The following is a 19,749-nucleotide window of genomic DNA, read 5'->3' as shown; positions in this document are numbered from 1 at the left end:
TTTATTTGACACTGTTTTGGAATGTAATGCTATAGTTACCCTCTACAAAATGTATTCTTTCTTCATGTTTTTAGGTGTCTCAAATGGATTCATTGGAATGACATTATTTCCTATGAATCATATTGATTTGGATTTCGTACGAGTCGTTTGTTTTTGTCCGACCGGATGTCTTTTTTTCACTTGTTTTTGCAAATAATTGGTTTTTGGAATTTGGGAGACACAGTATGTTTATCGAATACAACAAAACAGGCCAAGTGATCATTTAGTGGCGGTCTCGCCATTTGTTTCCGAAGCTGCGGCAACGATTGCCAAAGCGCGGTACGCTGGCTCCCGCTTGTGGGCCGCAAAGGAATTACTGAATTAAATACAAATAAAGTTGACTTCATTCAAAACATGAACTAAATCGAACAAATCGTCATCCGGTGCAGTACTTTTTTTTTTTCTTCCATTTTTGCACTTTTTCAAGTCGAGTCATTTTTTGAAGGACAGTTCAGTTGTATTTAACTTTTAAGTACAGGACAATACATTTGCTTTGAAACGTTTGTTTGAGTAACATTTTTCACAGACAGTAGGTTTTTAAAAAAAAAAATAATAATAATAATAATTCCTGCATCCACTATTGCTGCGGACACGACGCAAATTTCTCCATTGGTAGCGTTTTTTCTTTTCCTCTCCTTAAACGCAGTGTTAATATTCAAACGGTGTACAATATGACTGTAAAAAAAAAAACCCACTTTGAGTTGATTCTGTTGTCTGTTTTGAGGGGATACTTGGTGTCAAAAGTGTCATCAACAACAGCAACAGCCGGGATACGTACTTGCAGTTTTTACATTTGAGTCCAAAGAGCATTCCCTTCCCGCACACGATGCACGTCTGCGACATCCAGTACTTGGTGGAAAATCTGCACGACAACAGCAAGACCAGAGGATGTCGATGAAGACGCGCGCGCGACACGGACAGGAAGAATAGCGGTGCTGACATTTGGGAGCGCCGGCCGCCTCTCAATCCGGGCGACCTTTTCACGGGGACGCCGCTGATCAAGTGTTCGCCTTCGTCCCGCCGAGTTGGAGGACGGACACATTTTTCACCACGAGAATTTCACGTTTCAATTGGCATTGCAAAGGGCTTGCGACCTTTCCGCTAAATATCCACGGGGGGGGGAATTTGAAAATATTCCAAATTGTAAACTTCAATTTAATTGAGAAATTAAAGAAATGAATTGAAATTCGTGGGAATTCACTTGAAATGTCTGATTTGAATTGGGGTTCAAAAGAATTTCTGGTCATTTTTTGCAGCCCAAAATTTCTGATTTCAATTGGGCCGCGATTGGCTGGCGACCAATTCGAGGTGCACCCCCCCCCCCGAACTGGTCGCCAGCGAGCCTCGTGAGGAGAAGCGCTACGGAAAATTTCATTTGGGGTTGCAAAGGGCTGGCAAATCCTTCCATCCATTTTGCGTAACGCTTCCCCTCATTCGGCTTGCCCAGCTGACGTTGGCCATATAGACAAACAAGCATTCACACCTATGTGCAATTTAGAGTCTTCAATGAACCTCGCACGCCCTGTTTTGGGGATGTGGAGGAAACCGGAGTGCCCGGAGAAAACCCACGCGGGCACGGGGAGAACATGCAAATTCCACACAGGTCGGGCCGGATTTCAACCCACAACCTCACAGCTGTAAGGTAGATGTGCTCAGCGGTCGTCCACCGTGATGCGGGGTGGCAAATTTTTCATGCTCTCTATGACTTTGATTCGGATCAAGTCAAATCAGAGATGGCGTAGAATATGCTCGAGAATATTCTTGCTGAACTCCTCAACAAACACGCTCCTTACAACAACAACAAAATCAAAGTCAAGTGTAACTGTGGGTTTACAGCTGACTTCAATAAAGCTGCTCTGAAAGAGCAACAAATCTTGATACGGTCAAGCTCAACCGAGTCAGCTCCCTGCTTGCAGAATCAACAAATCAAATAACATCACTGATAAATGCTCAGTGGCTTCAGCCAGCACTTTATTTTGTTTGATTTTGCACCACTGCAAACGAAATGTTCTGTCTCAACTGGTCTTTTACCTGGTTAAGTAAAGGTTCAAACGTGCAGCCCCAATTCCAATGAAGTTGGGACGTTGTGTTAAACCTCAATAAAAACACAATACAAATATGATTTGCAAATCTTATTTCATTGAATGCACTACAAAGACAAGATATTTCATGTTCAAACTGATCAACTTGATTGTTTTTAGCAAATAATCATCAACTGGGAATTTTACAGCTGCATGCAAGCCGCAAGGCCGAAAACCGACATCGAATGCCCGTCGTGACCTTCGATCCCTCAGGCGGCACGGCATCAAAAACCGACATCAATGTGTGAAGGATTTCACCACATGGGCTCAGGAACACTTCAGAAAACCAATGTCAGTAAATTCAGTTCGGCGCTACATCTGTAAGTGCAACTTAAAACTCTACTACGCAAAGCAAAAGCCATTTATCAACAACACCCAGAAACGCCGCCGGCTTCTCTGGGCCCGAGTTCATCTAAGATGGACCGATGCAAAGTGGAAAAGTGTTCTGTGGTACGACAAGTCCACATTTCAAATTGTTTTTGGAAATTGTGGACGTCGTGTCCTCCGGGCCAAAGAGGAAAAGAACCATCCGGACTGTAATGGACGCGAAGTTCAAAAGCCAGCATCTATGATGGTTTGGGGCTGTGTTAGTGCCAATGGCATGGCTAACTTACACATCTGCGAAGGCACCATTCATGCTGAAAGGTACATAGAGGTTTTGGAGAAACATATGCTGCCATCCAAGCGACGTCTTGTTCATGGGCACGCCCCTGCTTATTTCAGCAAGACAATGCCAAACCACATTCTGCACGTGTTACAACAGCGTGGCTTCGTAGTAAAAGAGTGCAGGTACTCGACTGGCCTGCCTGCAGTCCCATTGAAAATGAAGCGTTATGAAGCGTCAAATACGACAACGGAGACCCCGGACTGTTGAACAGATGAAGCTGTACATCGAGCGAGAATGGGAAAAAAATTCCACCTCCAAAGCTTCAACAATGAGTGTCCTCAGTTCCCAAACGTTGATTGAACGTTGTTCAAAGAAAAGGTGATGCAACACAGTGGGAAACATGAGCCTGGCCCAGCTTTTTTGGAACCTGTTGCAGCCATCAAATTCTAACTTAATGATTATTGGCTAAAAACAATCAAGTTGATCCGTTTGAACATGAAATAGCTTGTCTTTGTAGTGCATTCAATGAAACATGATTTGCAAATCATTGTATTCTGTTTTTATTGATGTTTAACACAACGTCCCAACTTCATTGGAATTGGGCTTGTGTAATGGCCAGTAAAAATGCATTTTCACTTCTTTACTTTTGTACTGAAGTAAAACAGTATCGACACAAATTATACAGGAATACAATCCTAATTACTACTACAATAATTCTACTTTTAGCAAAGTAGGGTATACTTGACTGTAGAAATCTTGTCTTTGTAGTGTATTCAATTAAATATAGGTTGCACATGATTTGCAAATCGAAAATATTCTGATTTTATTTGTTTAACACAACGTCCCATCTTCATTGGAATTGGGGTTTCATTTCAACTGGCTCCCTTTTTAATAGCCTCAACCAATCAGAGAGGAGCGTAGTTTTGCACGTCAGTTCGTTGTCCTTTGGGCCAGTCACTGGCGCTCAGGTGCAAAAGGAACTCGGACTTTCAGATTTCAGGAAGTCGGAAGGCCCGGACAACGCAAAGCCTCGTTTTTCAAAACAGACGCTGATTTTATCGCTCTGCCCTCACAGACTGCCCCGCCCCCTGTTAAAAGGGGGCGTCAACTGTTTGAACTAATTAGAGGCCGATCTCTCAACTCCCTGTTTTAGCCAAGACTTTTGCATGAGCTCAATCAGCCAATAATATTTGATCCATCTTCAATCAGGTTTTAGGAAGAAGCACAGCACAACCACGGCGGCTTTGAAGACTGTCAGTGATTTGATCGATTCCTTGGATAAGAAGGAACACTGCGCAGCTCTGCTCACGGGAATGTCCAAAAAGTCTCGGACACGTGGACCACGAGATCGTGAGACACGGACGACTTGGCACGGGTCGGTCTGAACAGCCTCTCAGCTGGTTTGACAATCTTCTGTCAAACAGATGGCAGTGCGTGCAAATAAAAACAATGGTGTGCCTCAGGGTTGCGTTCCGGGACTGTCTTAAATTCTGAAAAAAATTTAATGATGATGTTCATGTAGCAGGTATGGAAAATGCTAACTACTATAATTAGAGAAGGGTTTTGGACTAGCACGGAACATCGACTGTACGACTCTGTATCAGTCAAAATTACACAGAGAACTAATTTTACTTTTTACTGGCTGGCGCCTTATTATTATTATTATTATTATTATTATTTTGTAGTTATATTTACAATGTTCGCAAATCTGCAGAGAGGTTAGGTTCAATGGCAGTTCCAGAAGTTGTTGAAGTAGCAAGTGCACTTTTGTCTTTATTCACTTTGTTTTACACAAATAATTACTTCCCAAACATCGCAACAAGAAGGCCAACACAGTCCCGTGTACAAAGACTCTGACCACGCCCCCCCCCCCACCACCACGCTGGCAACCAAAGTCAAAATTCAAGTTTGTGGGTTTTGTCACCATGCGGTGTGGGTTATTGCTCCATATAGTTATGAGAGTCTGCGATTGGCTGCCGACCATTTCGGGGCGCACCTCTCGCCTCTCTCGCTCGAAGATAGCTGGGATGGGCGCCGGCACGCCCCGTGACCCGCGTGAGGAGAAACGCGACGGAAAACAGACGGACGGAGTTATGAGATGTCCGTACGCGCATTGGAAGCAGTTGGTGTCGCCATGGAAAACCATGAAAGGAAAGGAAGCGGGAGGGGGCCGGCTGTTGCGACGCCTCCCGAACCGCAGGAGGATGTTGCCGAGCAGCCGTTGGGGCTCTCGGGCTCTCCCTGGCCAATATCCAGCGACAACGCAATTGGCTGAACCGGCCTGCAGATACGTCAGCGTGCGTGACGTGTCACGTGACTCGTGGATATTTACTGTGTATACTTTTACCACAGTTGCAGATTTTTTTCATGTGGGTGACATTTGGTAACTAAAGACTTGCCTTCTATAATTACGTCTCAGGGGGGCGTGAGTGAGCTTGTAACACCTTTTTTTTTTTTTAAACTTGCCAAGGAGCTGAAACTGCGTCTGGGTATTTATTGCGGGAAGAAGCGCTTTTCCTCATTTGATGCACACAAAATTTGCTGCTACTTTTGTATTTTTGCCCCTGATTGTGTACAAGGTGACGTTTTGTACATGCGCGCGTCTTCATAGTGGTCTCACACTCTCGGCCTCGCTGCCGTTCGCGCGAGGCCGAGCGCCCGCATTTTGCGGAGGTCGCCCGAACGGAAGAGTTGCGCAAGAGGGCCGCCCCGGGCTTACCTGTGTTTGATGGAGTTTCCCAGATCTCGTCGGGGGATCTGCGGGGACCAGCGAGGCACTGACAGAGTGTCTGCGGACAAAAACAGAACCCAACTTAACAGATTAGCAAAACATTCAAACGCTTCCCTGGCGTCTTCGCAAAATCAAATGAGCCAAGCAGAACTGCTTGAAATGTGCTCCGTCGCATTTGTTTTCATTGGACTGCCTCAGAGGAGTGCAACAAAGACGGAGAGAAGCAATAATGATCGCAAATAGAGAAACAATTGCTCAATCAACAACTAATCCATTATCCAATGAATCGACATCGATTGAAATTGTCCAAATCTTCTAAATTTCAGCCTGCTGATTATCTTTGTGTTTTTTTTCAAAATGAGACCTTTGCAATCATCTGACTTTATCGTGAAAGAACAACGATCAACATTTATGTTGCATGTGACGGACCAAATCATCATTTTATCTTGGTGCATTTTCTGTACCGTCAATTTGAAATGTTTTTTTTAATACTAATAAAACATCTTTTTTATCCGATTTATCGATGAATCGAAAAAAATAGTGGACAGATGACTCAATGATTCAAATAACCACGAGTTCCTGATCTGGAAAGAACCACATCGCTTCTGGTTTCTCCGACCTCGGACAATTTTAACGGCGCGGGGCCGCTGTCGATTTGTCTTTTTAAAACGATAGCGAAAATGACGACAAAGGACGGCTGCTCCTCGTCAAAGCGCAGCCTGAGACGCTGACTCGCTGACAGCTAATCTCATCCCGTAACCCCCCCCCCGACCTCCGACCGCCCCCTCTTCCTGCCGCCTCGTCCCCGAGGGGCTGCCGTCCTCTCTCGGCACTCCGATGCGCGTCTCAATTACACTCAATCAAGACGATAACTCGATCCAGAGCTGGGGGGGGGGGCATGATGGGATGTCACTCAGCACCGTTTAGCATCTTCTTGGTGAGTGTGTGCGTGGGCGTGCGCGTGGCCGGGGGGGGGGGGGGGGGGGGGGGGGTGGGTCATGGCCTTGATTACGGTGGTGCCTTGACTTAACAGTTTCATCGGGTCCAACTCATCAAAAGTTACATACTGTAGCTTTAAGCTTCAATGGCAAAAAAGAAAACACAAACAAAAAACATTCATTCATTATTGTTACAATTAACAATAATAATAATCAATAACCGCCCCCCAAAACACACAGAAAATCTGCTAGTTTTGGATTTTGCCCGACTGTTTCCAAATTCAAATTCCGAAGGTCCGAAGTTGACCAAACGCTGTACTTTGCAATGTGAAATTTGGTGGGCGTGTCTATCTTGAGTAAACCCACAAAAAGTCTCAAGAAGCGGTGGTTTGGATTTTTTTGGTTTGATTTGAGGCTCATTTTGTTCATTTCTTCGACTCCCTGAAAGACAAGTCCTACTTGTTATTTCAGTTTCACGCAGCAACGTGAAATTTGGCACACGTCCATCGTGAGGAGACCGGCAAAAAAAAGTCTCTCGAAGTCACGCCTGAAAAGAAACAGGAAGTCTGCCGTTGAAAGGAGACATTTTGATTGGCAGTTCCTATAAAAGTGACCTGACGGTGGCGCCATTAAGAGATGGATGAAGTCCCAGATGCCAACTGCACCGCCACCCACGCTGCGTTTTTTTTTTTCTTCCTCTTCCCCTCGCAGCGTTTTGCCGTGTATCGACACCGCCGCGTGTTTTCCAGCCGGCTGTACAAAAACAACAACATGTCGGTGCGGCTGCACAATGTTCTCAATTAGCGACATTTGCAGCAGGCGGCGAGGAGCGATCGAGATTTGGAGCAGACTATTGAGCGACGGAGCAAAAACAGCGCCTCGGTCTTGTTTATCTTCACCTGCGACGGAAGACATCTTTGTAGTCCTAGCAGTGCGAGTCCTCCGAAATATGCCGCACTTCTGCCTCGCAAGTCGTACAAAACTTCGGAATGTCAGCGTGCCTCACAAGACTGCAATGTAGCGGGAAATAAAGCAATTACTCCGTGCGCTTTGCTTTTTCTTTGGCTTCTTGGGCAACACGACTAACTGTCTTCTACGTGCGACCAAATTATTTGGGAAAATAAATGTGCCGCTAAAGTCTGCGCTGTGTTAGAATGCCACCCGGTGGCCGAGCCGGGCACACCAGAAGGAGCAGCACAATGAAAAGAATTGCAGCATTAAATCATGATGCAAAAACTGTTTAATTCTTTACATTCTATTTAATTACATTATTACTCCATGTTTTTATGAATTACAATATTATAGTAATATTGTATTGTATTAAAACACAAAAACACGCTGGAACAGATTTGTAGGATTTGCATTCCTTTCATTTGGGAAAGATAATCTGTTCCAGTCCCACTAAAAAGCGACCAAAAAATGTTGCTTTTGTTATTTTAGAAATAGAAAACAAAACGTTTGGCACACAACACAAAGCAAAATAATCGACCAAGCTGGGGCTTACAACGTAAAAAAACTCATTTGTCTTCACGACACGAAATTTGGTACGCATGTCGATCGCAAAAAAAAAGTCTCAAGGGGCCATGCCCCAAAACACACAGGAAGTCAGCCATTTTGTTTTGAAGCAAACATTTTAGGCTGTTTTCAAGATGTTTTGTCCCATGGTTGAAAACATTTCAACCAAGTTGATGAGATTGATGACCTGGAGTTTTGGACATTGCGTGTGGGCACAGAATGGCGAGTCACACTAACAGGTTTCAAGAATTCAGTCCCTGGGGCCCGTTTCGCTGAGCAACACGGAATTTGGTAGGCCTGGTAACCGGGAGTAGGCCCACCCAAAAAAGACAAAAAGACAAAGTCTGCCATTTTAGCCATAAATGGACTTGGGAGCCCCCCCCCCCCCCCGGAAATTGGTGTCCAATTCAGCCCGCGGGAAATGGAATAGAGCGGCCGTTTGGAGTACAAATGCAGCCCCTGAAGTTTGTTTGTCTCTCATGAGTAGACCCACAAAAAAAAAAAAAAAAAAAAGTCTTTCAAAAGCCAGGCCTGAAAAACACACATGAAGTCAGTCATTGAGGTTTGAATTTGCCATTTTGGGCTCCATTTGTCCATTTGTCAAACTTGCCCTACCGGAATTCTTAGAAAATGCTTTCACATGGCCAAATGAAATTTGCTGCGCATCTCCGTTATGGGCGTGCGGCACCGGTTAGCACTTCTGCCGCACAGTTCTGGGGACCGGGGTTCAATCCCCGGCCCCGCCTGTGTGGACTTTGCATGTTCTCCCCGTTCCTGCGTGGCTTTTCTCCGGGCACTCCGCTTTCCTCCCACATCCCCAAAACATGCGTGCTAGGTGGATTGGAGACTCTAAATTGCCCGTAGGTGTGAACGTGAGCGCCAATGGTTGTGCCCCGCGATTGGCTGGCGACCGGTTCAGGGCGTACCCCGCCTCTCGCCCGGGATAGGCGCCGGCACGCCCGCCGGCCGCGTGAGGAGAAGCGGTGCGGAAAATGGATGGAAGGATGGATGGATGTCCATCGGGAGTCGCCCCACAAAAAGGTCTCGAGAGGCGTTATTCCTTTTGCCGCTCGGTCATTTGTTCATTCAATTCTGTTGACCGACCTTCCCCGGGGGAGGTCGGATCACGTTTCCTCCTCACGTTCACCGCCGGCCCGGAGCGACTTTATTCTTTGCCCCCCTCGCCCCGCATGGAAATTTAGCAGCCGATTTGTCGGCGGCGAGTCTCAACGGGACCCCCCGGGTCGGTCGCCGGGAGACGGCGCCACGCCAGGCGCTTCGGAGAGCGCGACGTCACCGCCGCGTCCGGACGTCGGGCCGTTTATGTCGCAGCCCATTTGGACTTTTCTTTCCGTACATTTCAGAGTCTACTTTTTGACTTTAACTTAAGCAAATGAGTGGAATCAATATTTCAACTTTTTTAAGTATTATGTCTAATTTACCGTAAAGGTTTGAACTTAAGTACATGTTGAATCCAAAGTCTTTTTTGTTAGTTTTTTCTTTCCACAAGTACTTTAGCCACCCCCGCTTGTCGTCGATTGACCAGGTGCGAGCGAGCGAGCGAGCGGGTTAGCGCCCGCGAGGCCACGTGACGCGCCTGAGGCGGCCGCCATCCATCTGCCGCCAAAAGCGCGCCAAACACAATTGCCGGGATGAAATTGGTTATGGAGGCTGCAAAAAATGAAGGACGGCGGCGCGATAACGCTGACCGGGTTACTGTTTTATTGGATCACTTTGATATCTTTTATGGGCTCAATCATCTTCGGAGGCTGCAGGCTTGGCTCGGAAGACATGACAACAATATTTACACACATGCATTAAGGACAAGGTTGCTGGAGAGTCAATTGTCTTTAACTTGCGCAATCTGTTTACCGAAGGCGAAAGGCCTCTTTATACTCCCGCGCTGGCTGCGTTCCACGGTCGCCGTTGTTGTCGCTTTGGTCCTTGTTACGGAAGGGAACGGAAAAAACGGCCCGCAAAATGCAGCGGAAACTCCACCCTGTGGCGTCCGAGCCGACTCCGGCCGTAGCGACACCCCCGACTTGGAGGAGAACTGCGGTCCATTTTCAAAAACCGCGCGGGTGGGTTGCGCTCGAGTATAAAGGCGAACTCGCGCGCAGAACAGCCGCGCGAGTATAAAGAAGCCTTAAATTGTCTTTGATGATTACGAAAATGCATATGTTAAATTCTCAGAAGACCAAAAACTAGTCTATATACTGGAGACCAGTGGTTCCTGACGGAACCCCCGGGGGCCAGGTTCATGTGGCGTTCACGGAACTCAAGTCGACAATTCAAAAGAGGTCAATATTTGATTGTCTGTGGAGATTCTCAGTCACCCAGGTCGCGCACAAAAGGAACCACGCATCACTTGCGCACAAAATCATTGTGTTAAAAGAACAAAAGCAACAAAACTTGAATTTCACACACACAAAAAAGAAATTGACTGTCAGCGAATGTGACTTTTTCTTGGTAAGTGCCACTCTCAACGGACTTCGCTGTGAAAATGGACATCAAAATCTGTTCCTTTGCTTGATGTTATTTGTGCTCTTTTTTATGATTGGCTGCGCTGTCTGACGCCACAGCAACGCTGCTCAACACAAGTGTATCGTTGCAATGTTGTTAAATAAAGAAAGCGTTTCAACGCGAGGCGCAGCGCCGCAAAGCCAGACGACGTTTTGAACGGCATGAGCACGGCGTTTAACACGCAGCGTAAAAAGGCTTTTACGGGCGCATGCGCACACGCATGCGCACGCACGGTGTGTGTCGAGTCCTCCGGCGACTGCCTCACCGAACCCTTCGTTGGTTCCAGCGAAGCCAAGTTAAGAACCACCGCTGTCGACGATAGCACAATAAGTACAGTACTTATATATAGTTATATCTACTTAGACTTATACTTTGATTAGGCAGACATTCCAACAAGACGACTACTATTGTTTTTTATCGGTTAATCGATTTGAGTTTCTGGTGTTCATTGTAAAATGCTTGAAACGATTCCAAATTTTCCGTAACCACTCGGGAACAGAATCCAACGAGCCGGCGGCGGGCGGGCGAGACGAGACGAGGCGAGGCGAGACGAGACGAGACGAGGCGAGACGAGGCGAGGCGAGGCGAGGCGAGACGAGACGAGGCGAGGCGAGACGAGACGAGACGAGGCGAGACGAGGCGAGGCGAGACGAGACGAGACGAGGCGAGGCGAGGCGAGGCGAGGCGGCTTCGGACAAATCGGGACTCCCATCGGCGAGAAATCGTTGACGTTGACAGCGAGCCAGATGACAAAGCGTCGCGGTCGGACGTCCCGGCATGACAACGAGCCTCCGCCGAGTACGCCGCGCTATTATTCCGCAGCACGCCCCGATGCCTTTTTTTTTGGGGGGGGGGGGGGCCTGGCAGAGTTAAATCCGTAGCTATACATCAGGCCTCTCCCTTTTCTTTGACACAGGCTCCATTATTTGCCCGTTTATTCCTCAGTTCCCCGCCGTTTCCTCGTCTAATAGTTTCCGCGCCGTTCCCGCAGAACGCATTAGCCCGCTCGGCGGCGGCGGCGGCGGCGTTTCGGCTCCTCCGCCGCGCCGCCGGCCTCATTGTTCACCGGTGACAATTTGCAGCGGGGGCCGCACTTAACGTCTACCCCGGAAAGCGCAGATGGATTATGGAGATGAGCGCGATTAAGGGCGGCGGAATGGCCGACTTTGGCGGAACGGCGTCGAAAGGCCCGCGACAAAACACAAAAGAAAAAGGCCAAAAACACTTCTGTTGTCTCCACTTCGGAACGTGAATGTGTTTGTAGGTTCTTCCGAGAACAAACGGTCTTTTTTGGATGTTTCCAAAAACGCAGGCGTTAGGTTCGTTGAAGGCAAAATTGTCTGACGTCCAAAAACGTAAGTTGAGTTTGTGGAAGGCACTAAATGGTCTTTGATGTTCGCACGACCATGTGTTCTAGATTCTTCCGAAACTAAATTGTCTTGGATGTTTCTGAAAAACACGCACGTTAAGCTCCACGAAGACCGGCTTGTCTGACGCTTACAAAAACGGGTCCGGACGCTAAATTGTCTTCCATGTTGTCATCTCATAGCTACGATTTGTATTTACGTACACGTAAAGTCATCGCTGTTGAAATGATTCATTCAGGTACAGTTTTTGCTCTTTACCTATATTTGAGCACAGTGTTGCAAAATGTTGTAAAAATGTCCAAAATGCGGCTTCCAGAAATACTAAATGTACTTTTACATGAATCCAACCTCTGCCTCCTTTCTGACGAAAACGAAGGCCAACTACGATCCGGTATTTTAGTGTCGGTCAGGACGTTGGCCCTACGAGAGCCGAGAAGTTTTTGGGGGGGTTTGTCGCTTCGTTCCCCCCCCCCGAGAGGTGTGCTGAGAATGAGAAGCGGAAGGGGTCTCACTTGCGGAGGGCGTTTCGGCGTGCACGGGCGGCGTGGAGGGCACGAAGGACGGGAAGAAGAAGGATCTCAGGGAGCGCTCGGTGTGCAGGGGCGAGCGCTGGCCGGGCGGGTAGGTGGGCAAGTTCTCGCAGCTGCCCACGCTGCTGTGGATCTTGAGGTTCAAGGGCTTGCTCTTCTTCTTGCCCCTGAGGGGGAAAAAAAGGAGAAAACACGTGGGTTATCGTAATCCGTGGCATTCCTGCTCGGAAGGCCTGGAACACCTGAACGAGACGAGTCCAACAGTCTCCAAAATCGGAAATAAATCGGGGATGAAAACAGCGCGAGATCCGGCGCGACGTCGGCTTCATCTCAACGACGACGCGTTTGCGATTGAACATTGTCCACTGTGATTCGCTAACGTCCGCCGTGACTTCATAACTTCCAACTGTCAGTCGTTTGCAATATTTTACGAAACGAACAAAATGAGTCAAACGAAAATGGAAAAAAAAAACTGAAACTAGATTTTCGATTTCACAGACAACTGCAAGCGCTGTATGGCGAAAATTTTCTTCGTATTCGTCTTGGTCAATTTCTTTCACACGTGAGCTTTCGGGGTTCGTTTTAAGAAGCGCCCGCCGGCCGAGGTTGCGACAAAAAGTGACAAAAAGATCGCTATCGGTCACTCAATCGATCTTCAAAATCTATCTTCTATCTCTAATCTTTGCTATATATGGAGCCATTTCAAGATATAGCATGAATATATATTTCTTTTTATTGTCGTACAAATATTGAAAGAGGAAACGTGCGTGTGTGTGTATATGTCTTCAAATATGGAGATGGAACGTTTGAAGATTGACTGAGCGACTAATAGAGATACAAACGTTCCATTTGGCACATTTTGTCATTGATGAATGCAGACTCAAAGTTTCAACTTGGAAAGTAAGAAGCGATGGAAGCGTTCTTCTCTTTGGCCGTCGGACGCTCAAACGCAGGCTGAGGCCGACATCGCCCCCTGGAGAGCCTGCTGGGTAGTACGTCCCGGTTCCAGATTTTTTGGGCCGGGTCTCACCTTCTTTTGTCACTCAACTCGCCCGTAATATATATCTATATATCTATCTATATCTATATATCTCCATATGACACAATAATGTCCACTTTGACTCGTTTGTAAGCCACGAATGAGTCTCCGTGGATGTTCGCGAGTCACAATTGACCTCAGCTCACCCCGCCGTGGAAAAGTTCATCCGAGTCGAGCGGTTGCCTCTGGAGCTACGCAAACGTGCGAGTGACGCGGTTTAAAAAAAGAAAGCACGAGGAGGTACGAGCACAGCCAGTTATTTTTATTCATCATTAAGAAACATTCAAACCCCCTCGAAGAAAAGTGACAGACGACTGAGTCACGCAATTAAAGCGAGGAAGCGGCAGCAGCCCGCAGGTTAGCGGTTAGCGCTCCTCCGTTAGCCGCCTTTGTCAGCTATTCCGATGAGGCCACTTACGTGCGCCTTTCAAAAGCCTCAATGAAAAGAAGCCTCTTCATCCTCCTCGTCATCCTCGGATGGCGCGCAGACGCGCAAAGCGGGCGAGAGAGAGGACTCCCCATTTTTGGACTCTTTCTAGTGGCTGCCACCATTAGCGAGTCTATTCAGCTTCAACGAGACTCAAAAGTTGCAGATTGCAGGCTGGCGACGCGCACAAAGACCCCAAGGACGACGAGGAGCCGAGGGGCGGATAGGCCGCGGGCGCGTGTGCGTGCGTCAAGACTGCGGCTTCTTCGCGCTGATGCTGGCCAAAGGTAGACCCGAGGCGAGGAGTATTTGCAAACGCAAAGAGGCAAACACTGTACGAGGAAATACTAAGTTAACGACAAAAAGTGCACGTGAACAAAGCAACGCAGCGAAGCAAAACACTCAACAAACAGACAGACTGAAAAAAGCTCACTGACAAGACAACGAGGCACGCCTGGACAAGAGGCGAGTGGCCGGAGGAAGCTGATTGGTCGACAAGAGGAGCGGGGCTGATGAGGACAGGTGCAAACAAACGCCACCGTTTTACGTTCTTCCAGTTAATTTGTTCCGTGACCAAGCTCATCACGCAATTTACAAACGGATAAACAAACGACACCTCACTCTTTGCCAGTCTGTTACGATTCTCAGTCGTTTATCATCTTCATGAGGATTGAATCCAATTTTGCGATGGAAAAATTGTCTGACTTCAATCAGCGACATCTCATCCAGCGGCGACGTAACCGTGTGCCGTCACCATGACGACAGCAGCGACAACACCGGCGGTCGCCTCAAGCCGGGAGCCGCTGTTCTGGTCTTGGCAAAAATGGATTTTTTTTTAAAGTCAACACCTGACTCGATCACGCAAAATGATTACTTCATTATACAATTAAGGACAGATTTTGCTTTTTCTTTGGCTTTTTGCGACAGGTAGGACCCTGGAAATGGTGAAAAAAAGGGCTTCCCTTCAAACCAAATTGGCTTTCATTGAAGAATACATTTACGCCGACGATGTTTTGTTTGGTCTCGGCCAGCTTGTCTGTCAAATTCAGCATTGTGAACCGCTGTAATGACGAACAGACGCCAGTAGATGGCAGCGTTGCACCAGCTCAGCACAGCTTTTGAGTTGAAGATAAAGATTACGCGGTGACTCTCGGCCGGTCACGTCGATTACGAGGGAGAGAACGGACAACGCGGCGGAGGTCCGACGAGTTTCGGCACCTCGCGCGCACGGAAATGTTGAAATGTCATCAAACAATGTTGGAAATGTGAAATCAAATGTTTGCAATGTTCAAATTGTGTCGTAAATGTTTTTTTAACTTTGACGTGTGCCAGTCGCCAGACCACCATTCCAAATCACATTCGCACGCTGCCTGCACCGATGTTAAAATGTTAGTCTTCCTTTATAACACGAGGTTTCACTTCCAAGACTGAGCAGTTTCACTTGATTTTTGATTTGGATTTTTTTTTTTTAATTATTATGTTATTAATAATAATACTCTTTATTAGTAAGTAATTTCACTGGATTTCACTTTTAACGGCGCAGTGGCAGGAAAGTGTGGTCATGACCGTCTTTTTTCGGACTAAAAAGCGAATGAAAATCCAATCAAGTGCTTCCCGGGCACGTGTGACCTGTTGGTCATTTCCTGTTGATTCATGGCCGCCACTTCCTGAAAGAAAGTCGCCAAGCTCGTTACGTGCATAATTCCCTCCCCCCCCTCCCCCCAGATGACGAGCGGCCCCTCCCGACTCATCCAACTCGTAAAATCCATCCGGCCGCCTCCCCTAAACACTCATCTAAATTCACAATCATGACTCCCATCGCCGCGTCGGCTGTGAGCGCTCGTTAAGTGGCAGAAATGGTCGGATGACGGGCGGAAGGGTGGAGGCGTGTTGTTCTGTTCTTCTCGGAGGTGTGTGGAGGTGCGCCAAGTGCGGACATGGAGGCGGGTGCGTTTTGGGGAAGACCGCTGTTGGAAATGGTCGGAACCTGAACGGACCCGTGCAAACTCCGCGCAGGCGGGGCCGGGGATCGAACCCCGGTCCTCAGAACTGCGAGGCAGACGCTCTAACCAGCCGCTGAACTTGGGACGTTGTGTTAAACATGCTTTGCAAATCACGTTCAACCTATATTTCATTGAATATAGACAAAATATTCGAAGTTAATGATTATTTGCTCCAAAAAAATAAAGTTGATCAGTTTGAGCACGAAATGTCTTGTCTTTGTAGCGTATTCAATTCAATCACCGCATTCTGTTTTTATTTCGCTTGAACACAACGTCCCAACTTCGAGTTTGTTCGAGTGTTCTCCCCGCGCCTGCGCGGCTTTTCTCCGGGTACGCCGCTTTCCTCCCACATCCCCAAAACATGCGTGAATTGGAGACTCCAAATTGCCCACAGGTGCGAACGTGAGTGCGAATTGGTTGCCCTGCGATTGGCTGGCGACCAGTTCAGGGTGTAGAAAATGGAAAGATGGATGGGCCTGGGGGTGCACCAGCTGTGGCTTTGCAAGTGGTGTGTGTGTGTGTGTGTGTGTGTGTGTGCGTAGAATTACAAGTTTAGAAAAAACTTGTGTCTGGGAATTTTCTCAAGGTGAATTTTTGGCATTTTTAGTGATTTGTTTTGACTTTTTTTCTTTTTTGAGGGAGGTCTTCATGTGTGGGGGGGCGCCAACGCTGTCGGGACGTCGAAGGGGGACCGCGGTCTCGACACTTCGGTAAAGAGTGTTCAGGAAGGACGATAATTGCAGGTAACCATGGCAACTCACACCGCCGACTCTTCCGGGGAAGAAGCGGCACGAATTGGAAAAGTGTTTGCGCGCAGCATCGGTTGCCATAGCGACTGTGGCGCGCTTTAAAAAAAATACAAAATAAATAAAAAGCCAAAGAAAAAGTGAGGACTAGTAGTGGTTTTGTTTTTTGTTTTCTTTTGTTTCACAATCGTAAATTTGGTCAGGAAATCATGATCGATGAAATAATTATTATAATTAATAATAATAATAATAATAATAATACTTCATGGTATTAATCCATCAGCACGTCCAAATCTGAGACCTCAGTCCAAAAAAAGGCGGCGTGCCCTCTCCGGGTCGGGGATGAGATCCCGCCCCGAGTGGAGGAGTTCAAGTGTCTCGGGGTCTTGTTCACGAGTGAGGGAAGAACGGAACGGGAGTTCGACAGGCGGATCGGTGCGGCGTCTGCGCTGATGCGGACTTTGTATCGGTCCGTCGTGGTAAACTCTCCATTTACCGGTGGATCTACGTTCCTACCCTCACCTATGGTCACGAGCTGCGGGTCGTGACCCCAACAACGAAAGAACGAGATCCCGGATACAAGTGGCCCGAAATGAGTTTCCTCCGCAGGGTGTCCGGGCTCTCCCTTAGAGAACGGGCGAGAAGCTCGGTCGTCCGGGAGGATCTCGGAGTAGAGCCGCTGCTCCTCCGCATCGAGAGGAGCCAGATGAGGTGGCCGGGGCATCTGATTCGGATGCCTCCCCGGTGAGGTGATCCGGGCACGTCCCGCCGGGAGGAAACCCCGGGGACGACCCGGGCCCCGCCGGAGAGACTACGTCTTTCGGCTGGCCCGGGATCGCCTCGGGATCTCCCCGGAAGAGCTGGATGAAGTGGCTGGGGAAAGGGAAATCTGGGCGTCCCTGCTAGAGCTACTGCCCCCGCGACCTCACCTCGGATAAGCGGTAGGAAATGGATGGATGGAAAATTGATGGATGGATGGATGGGCATTAATCCATCCATCCATCAATTTTCCATACCGCTTCTTCTCACACGGGTAGCCTATCCCAGCTATCTTCGGGCGAGAGGCGGGGTACGCCCTGAACTGGTCGCCAGCCAATCGCAGGGCAAACAACCATTCGCACTCACATTCACATCTACAGGGGATTCAAGGTCTTCAATCAACCTAGCATGCTAGGTGCGAATGCCTGTACGTGCCCTGTGATTGGCTGGCGATCGGTTCGGGATAGGTGCCAGCATGAGGAGAAGCGCGACAGAAAATGGATGGATAAATTGAGCATATTTCATCATTTAGACATTAAATAAAGGAAAATAAATTATACTTTCACAATTGTATGTTTGTAAAGAAAATCATTATTGATTTATTAATTGTACTTAAGGTTATTTATCGTATTAAGAAATAAACAAAATGACATGGGTACAAATCAAACAAAATATATGTTTTAAATACATTCTTATTTGATTACTAGTGTAAGAATGAAAACAAATTGAAAATATTTCATAATTTAAGATATTAAATCAATGAAATAATGTTGAATGCATTTAAATGTACATTTTGAACGAAGGAAATAATATATATCAATGAATACATTTAAATATTTAAATTAAATTAAAAAAGAAATTAAATACATTGTTTTTAATTTAAAAACGTAAAAAGGAAAACTATTCAAAAATCATCCAGTTAAATGAAATGAAATGAACTTGCTGAATCAAGTGGTGAATGAATGAACGAACGAATGAATGAAAGACATCAGGCCAACTATTTATTCAAGATGATCTATTTATCTCCTTATCTATGAATCTAACCTTGTTACGGAACAAATTCCTCTCTATTATTATCTGGGCTGACCTTTAATGTTCTTCTCTTCATCATTTTCGCGTCAATTATCAGAAACGTTTGTGCAAATTGTTCCCCGCCTGATGTGAAGTTGCCCCCCCCAAAAAAAACAAAAAAACAAAGACAAAAAAGCGAGCGAGTCGTTTGGCCTTTAAAGGCGCTGCTGCTGCTGCTCACGGAGGCGTTTTTCATCAATTGACTCTCCAGCCCGGAGAGCCTCTCACTTTCTCTGTGAAAAGGTTAGCGGGAGGCGGACGAGGAGGAGCCCAAAAAGGTCCCCGAATAAGGGCGGCGAGCGCGCGCTTGTCTGCAAATGAAAGTTGAAGTGACGTCTGACGCGACGCGAGGACGCATCCGTCTTTGTCAGTGGCGCAAATTGGTCCTTCTTTTGGGATGAGAGGCAGCACAAAAAAAAAGCCAAAGAAAAAGAAAAAACTTTGTCCTTCGAAGACAAACTCATTCTTTCGAATATTGTCCGATAGCTAAATAAGTGAAAACCAGCGGCACTTAGCAACATGAAATTTGGTAGAAAGGTCAATTATGAGTAGACCCACACAAAAAAAATCACCAGAGTGACAACTAGCGCTAACAGCTAACCCGCTCGCACTTGTGAGATCTCCCTCTCATCTCTTCAGGGAAAGAAAAAAAAATAAAAAATCACCCAAAAATAATAATAATAATAATAATAAGCTCTCCGTGCTCGTCGGGGGCGATCGTCGGGAGGGTCGTAATTGGGAGGGACACAATAACCGGGGATTACCCTTCGACCGCGGAAGACATTCTTCTACCTGCCGTGAAAATGAGAGACGACACCATAAGTCGTTACGGCCTGACTGCGTGCGCATGAATATGCATGGCGGCGCGTGGAGGGGGGTGGGGGGCGGACCTTCGCTTCCTGCTCTCGTGCCTGACAACATGCGCTATGCGTTGACTACAAAAGAAAATCTCTATATTGTGATTAGGGAGTAATCCACTGTATACAAATCCTTGAGCAGTAATTGGGGAGTAGGAAATGACGACTGATTCCGAACGCAGTCACCGGCGGGCTCCTCTACGGCACCTGGGGACCGACACGAAAGAGGAGGCGGGGGAAACTGGCCCAGCATCCCCAGAGGCCCAACTGGCAGACTCGCGTACACGCCAGTGACCCTATGACCCTTGCACAGGCAAGATACGATTTGGTCACTTCCGTTACAAATCGCATTTCTCGATGACGTTCTTTCCCGGGCGGGCAAACTTCAAGGTTCAGCATTTCAATGAAAGGTGACCAGTTGTTCTCCAAGTTTTTTGGTTGAGCGTGTTCATTCGGAAGCGCGATACCTTTTATATCACCCAATGGACAAAGATGAGGAGAAATTGGAATGGTGCA

At 47.2% G+C, this 19,749-nt stretch overlaps 1 protein-coding gene across 4 annotated transcripts in view; it reads right to left on the bottom strand.

Annotated features, from left to right (window-relative positions):
- The window catches only part of ksr2 (kinase suppressor of ras 2), a 63,145-nt gene that overhangs the window by 23,314 nt on the left and 20,082 nt on the right, over positions 1–19,749 (bottom strand). For all 4 annotated transcript variants that reach the window (XM_061768834.1, XM_061768835.1, XM_061768838.1 and 1 more), the window contains 3 exons: positions 12,314–12,498; positions 5,447–5,516; positions 818–901 (listed from right to left, as the gene is read on the bottom strand). In XM_061768834.1, the coding sequence (XP_061624818.1) occupies positions 818–901; positions 5,447–5,516; positions 12,314–12,498 (339 nt within the window). The remainder of the gene's footprint in view (positions 1–817; positions 902–5,446; positions 5,517–12,313; positions 12,499–19,749) is intronic.

This window comes from Phyllopteryx taeniolatus, chromosome 3 (assembly GCF_024500385.1).
Source record: "Phyllopteryx taeniolatus isolate TA_2022b chromosome 3, UOR_Ptae_1.2, whole genome shotgun sequence".
NCBI classification, from domain to species: Eukaryota; Metazoa; Chordata; class Actinopteri; order Syngnathiformes; family Syngnathidae; genus Phyllopteryx; species Phyllopteryx taeniolatus.
Note: the sequence above shows the minus strand (reverse complement) of the source record. Positions and strands in the feature narration are given on the sequence as shown.